This window comes from Apis dorsata, unplaced genomic scaffold (assembly GCF_000469605.1).
Source record: "Apis dorsata unplaced genomic scaffold, Apis dorsata 1.3 scaffold_1005, whole genome shotgun sequence".
Lineage (NCBI taxonomy): Eukaryota > Metazoa > Arthropoda > Insecta > Hymenoptera > Apidae > Apis > Apis dorsata.
This window is the reverse complement of record NW_006264106.1, coordinates 57,343-63,254: the sequence shown is the minus strand read 5'-3', so window position 1 is coordinate 63,254 and position 5,912 is coordinate 57,343. Positions and strand designations below refer to the sequence as shown.

Below are 5,912 nucleotides of genomic sequence, written 5' to 3'. Positions count from 1 at the left end.
ATTAAATAATAAATTCATTAAGTAATAAGTTAATATTGTTCAATTTATTTTATATTATTAATTTAATTTATTATTTAATAAGTTAATAACAATTAATAAATTAATATTGTTCAATTTATTTTATATTATTAATTTAATTTATATTATAGGATATAACGTGTAAATAAAAATAAAAAATATATAATGATCATTTTCAAATTTGAATTGACTTTTAATTATGTTTATTAAACGTAAGTTAATCTATAACTTTGCAGAGAATGTTCATTACTTAGTCTACTCCTTATAGCCATTGGCACAGGCGGTATAAAACCTTGTGTGGCTGCATTCGGTGGTGATCAATTCGTACTACCGCAACAGGAACGATATTTGTCCACATTTTTCTCCTTGTTTTACTTTTCCATCAATTCTGGATCGTTGATCTCAAGCTTCTTGATGCCCATAATACGTAATGATATCGCATGTTTTGGTGAAAATACTTGTTATTCTTTAGCATTTTTTGTGCCAGCCGTACTTATGATTTTATCAATCAGTAAGTTCTTTTATTCGAAAATTTTTTTAAAATAACGAACTAATTTAATTATCCTGATTTTTTCTTCAGTATTATTCATCTTCGGTAAACCTTCGTACAAAATAGTAAAACCTACAGGCAATGTTGTGTTAAATGTTTCCAAATGTATATCGGTAAGTTCAACTATACAAAATCATATAATTGATTAAGAAAAAACTAGATAACGTGATTTACCTTTAAAAAGAAATCAATAAAACATTTTTCAATATTGTGAAATATTGATTATCCAAACTAATTGAAATATCTTTTGAATAAATGATTTTTTAAAATAATTAATTTGAAAATAGTGTTGACATAAATCAAATAATATAATATAATATATTTAATAAATAATAGTGCAAGAATAAGTGCAATACTTAAAACAAATCCAGTTTATTTTAAATGAATAAAAAATTATAGCATAAGGATAGCAAAGGATAACAAATAAAAAAGTAATAATATTATTTATTATTAGGAAAACTAATAAGCCCTTTATATTTTAAATTCTTAATAATATTTTAATTTATTTTTAAATTAAAAAAATAAATAAAAGATATAAAATTAGATATAAAATTTTATTTTAATCTAATTACATTATAAAAATCAGCATAAGAACAATTATTCTAGATTAAATTAAATTAAGTTAGTAAAAAATATATTTAAATGTTAAAATTTACAATAATCTTGCAATAATTTGTACATTTATATTGTAATTAAAATGATTATATTGTAATTATATTTTATATATGAAATTATGTGCATCTTTTTTTCTTTTATTTTTGCTGTATTAATTGTTAATATTGTAAGCAATTTTTTTTCATAATAGATTTTAGAAATTTATAAAATATTTCAAATTATTTATCTTTAATATTCACAAATTAGTAACGTATTTATATACATATTAAACGTATATTAAAATTTCACTTACATTTTGTAATCTCGAAATCATGGTAAAATTAATACAAAATAATAAAATTAACATAATAGATTGATAAATGATTTATTCTAAATTTTTGTTATATTTTAATATAACAAAATATGATGCTTGTAAAGAAGCTTTGCAAATTGACATTTACAGAAATGTCAAAATTATGATTTATCTGAAAATTAATTAATCAATTAATTGATAACATTGATCAATTAAGTTCTATCATTTATAATGTTACAAATTAAATAATATCTTGCACAATATAATTTGTTTGTCTCTTGCGCTCTTTTTTTTTTTCTTTTTAATGCATCATATCATGATACATATTCGTATGTAAAATGTAACAATCATCTTATCTGATTATGTTTCATTAATTATAATTACTATTATATATAATATTATTTGTTGTATAAAACGGCTTAGAATGTTTTATATTCAATTAACTATTATTAATTATATTCTATCGCAAAATACATTTTCAATTCTTTTTAAATATGTAATTTAATTTATTTCTTAATTTTAACATCAATTTTTTTTTATTAGTCACGATATAAATAAAATCTTCGGATAACGTTCTATTAATTACTTTTCATTTCTTTTAAAAAAGTATTAGTAACTTTTTTTTCTTGAAATCATATTAAGTATTCATTTTCTTTCTTATAAATATTGTTTATGATGATTATATTTTTTAAAATAATATATAAAATTTTAAATAAAAAATAAATTATCATATTATATTTTATTAAAAATTTATTTTTTGGTTTTTCGACTATAAGAATTGTAAAAAATACAAGATTCATAATCATGTACAATGTATAAGTATAATTTTTTTTTAAATATAGCAATATCAGATAAAAATTAAGAAAACAAATATATGATAATTTATAACAATATATAATATTTTTGAAAATAAAATATTAATAAAAAATTTATATGATTTAAAAATTTAGAATGATTATTTATGAATAAGATTATGTAATATATCAATAAGATTATATAAAATTTTTAAAAAAAATTAAAAATCAAATTATTATAATATTTATTTATTTGGAAAGATTAATAATCATATTTATTGTTTTGTCATATTTATAAATGATCGAAAAATATTCGAATATGTTATTGTCATTTATTTTAATGTATTTGTGTAGTTAAAACAAAAGTAAGACATTTTTGTCAATAGAAACATATTATCTAGTTTTTTTTTAATTAAATTAGATTTTAATATCATAATAGTAAAAATTATTTATGAATCGTATTTGAAATTTTAGCATGCTATTTATAAAAAGATAACATCAAAAAATGTTAAAAAAGATTTTTGGCTCGACTATGCAGATGATAAGTATGACAAATTGTTGATAAATGATATAAAGGCAGCTCTACAGGTAATGATATTATTTATTCCGATACCGATTTTTTGGGCACTTTTCGATCAGCAAGGATCTCGATGGACGTTTCAAGCAACCAGAATGAATGGTGAAATTGGAAATTTCCTACTTCAACCAGATCAAATGCAAGTGTTCAATCCTTTCTTGGTTCTTGCGTTCATACCTTTGTTTGAGACTTGTCTTTATCCGATCATGATGAAATTTGGCTTTCGAACTCCATTAAGAATAATGGCAATCGGTGGCTTTTTAGCTGCTTTGTCTTTCGTTGTTGCAGCTATCGTTGAATTTCAACTCGAGGTACGTGATTAAATTGAAAATATACGCGATATATAAATTATTAGATACAAAAAAAAAAATTCTTTTAATTGTATCAAGATAATTTCATAAGGAATATTTTCAATACATATTAAATAAATAAATTTTTTTTATTTTTCAGTCAACGTATCCAGTTTTGCCTTCGAAAAATTTTGCACAATTACGTATTTTCAATACTTTAAATTGTTCCATAGAAGGGAAATTACAAGATGAGAACGAATTATCGCAAGAATTGTCATTTATCATCAAAAGTATGAATATGTGGGAGAATAAATATATCAAAGCAAATGGCCAAAAAAATTTTAATTATCTAGTAAATTTCACGACATGCAATGAAGCTGGAATTACGAACATATCTCAAAGTGAAATAAAAGGTATGTTTATCAATAATTTTACAAAAAATTATTTAAGAATTCCAAAATTATTTGAAATAATCTTTATCTTTTTATCTTATTTAATCTTCGGCAGCAGATTCTAAGTTCTTAAAATTGAATGTATTGATTAAACGGGTATATATACGTAATCATTAATATAAACACAAATTTAAATATAATATAATGTTTATATTGACTTAACTTCACAATATAGTTATTGTAAGCTAATTAAATTTTTATAATTTATCAATTTAAAAAATTTAGAAAATAATTACATTATTTAGACATTTAAAAAATAGACATCATCTTTGAAAATGTTTTTGAATATGTTGAATATGTTGTACAAATCAACATTTTGATTAAGTTTTTTCTATTTATATGATCTATATATTTATATGATATTTTTATATTTATATATATGATCTTGGCCTAAGATTTTTGAAATATTTGCAAAAAAAATGTTACTATATTAAGTTTCATAAGTATACATTAAGTACACATACATATGATTTGTAATAACATACTTATATCAGTATGCAATCGCTTATCTACAGTTTCTATAAACATATCGCGACAACCGATATTCAAAATGTATAACGGCAGAACCATTTAAAAAGCAATTTTCTTATGAATTCTGATATTTGAAATATTTCAAGTAATAACAGGCTTGAATATTTTATTGAATTTGTGGAATACGAAAAATAATGTAATATAAAACAATCAGAGAACGAGAAGAGAGTTTAAATTATATCAAAATTATATCAAAATTATAATAACAGAAATCACAAGAGTAGATATTAATATTAAATGTAAGATTCATATTGCTATCATTGCAATTTCGCTTATTCAAAAATTGTTTTATAATTTATTTTGCTTCAGATCCGCGGAATGTTCAAGTTATAAATAAATAGTATATCTAAGAAAACGAGGCAGTAGACATAAATTGTGCACGATTGTTACAGCTACAACTATTAACTGCTAATTGAATGTCACTTAATCCTCTGGCAAATCGTACTGTTATTCTATTTCTACAATTTCTCGAATTTCTGAAAATGTTAACGTTTTTTAAAACTGAATAATTTTTTTTAAAAATGAATCAAACGACTTTTTTTTAGTAATTATTCAAAATAGGGTATATCGATTTTTAATGATTTTTAAATATGTTGTAAAAATCAACATAAAAAACAACTTTTTTCTTTACATGTTATCATTCAACATAGTTTTTAAGATATTTGCAAAAAAAAGTTACTTATTATTTTATAAAATTTTTTTTGTATATATATATATCCGCAGCTACATATGCATATGACAATTATTCTCTGTTAATTTAATAAAATTATTAAATGATGGCAGCAAGCAATTAAGATGTATAATGGATTACTAAAAATCTTTCTTATAGATTAAAATGTTTTAAAATCTCTCAAAACTAATACTTGAGCATTCCATGAATCTAAAAATATGCAAAAATAAAATATAAATACAACTTTTGCGCAACCGAAATTACGGTAGAAATCAAGATGATTATTATAACTTTGATCATGTAATTTCAATGAAAGATTTTATATTTTATTTTTATTAAATTTAAAATATTTTATACTTATCATAAATAATTTTTCTACTTTATATATTTTTACTTTCTACATTTTTACTTTCTAATGTCATATATTTTTGCCGTTTTTTATGATGTATTTATAAAAATAACAGATAATAAATATTTAAAGAAATAATAGATGATGGTTGTATATTTACATACACAATCACAGATATATAAAAGAAATTCTATATAATAGTAGCAATCTTTTTTTTGCAAATATATCGAACAGGGATAATATACAAAGGAAAAGTAGTTCAAAATTTTGTTCTCTAAAATATATGCAAAAATTATTAAAAACGGTAAGAACCTTATTTCAAATAGTTACCAAAAATTCAAACTTTTTGATCCGATTTCAAGTTATTTCATTTTCATTCATTTTTAAATATTTTTGAAAGTCACTTATGTAATAGTTTTTATTAAGCCAAAAAGCATTTATATAACAAAATGCAAATATCTATCAAATATGTGTTTATTTAAACAATTGATAATTAATGCTTTCATACTGATGTATATATATATAAAATTTATTGTAATAATAATAATCATTTTTTGCATGAATATAGGAAAAAATTCTTTAAAATATTGATTTTTATATTATTTATATTATAATTTTCAAAAATTATCGTTACGATCACGTCTATTTTTTTAAATATTTCTTTAAATAATCAAAAAAATTTTATATATATATATATTATTTATAATTATGTAATATAATTATTTATAATAGGTGTAATAGATTATATATTTTATAATAGATATCCTATTTTTA

At 20.3% G+C, this 5,912-nt stretch overlaps 1 protein-coding gene across 1 annotated transcript in view; it reads left to right on the top strand.

The window, feature by feature from the left end:
* The first annotated feature begins 211 nt into the window (after positions 1-211).
* Positions 212-5,912, top strand: part of LOC102671916 (solute carrier family 15 member 1) — a 13,256-nt gene continuing 7,555 nt past the window's right edge. Inside the window, exons 1-4 of the mRNA XM_006624247.2 lie at positions 212-529; positions 599-681; positions 2,744-3,157; positions 3,297-3,549. Coding sequence (XP_006624310.2) covers positions 433-529; positions 599-681; positions 2,744-3,157; positions 3,297-3,549 — 847 coding nt within the window. The 5' untranslated portion in view covers positions 212-432. The remainder of the gene's footprint in view (positions 530-598; positions 682-2,743; positions 3,158-3,296; positions 3,550-5,912) is intronic.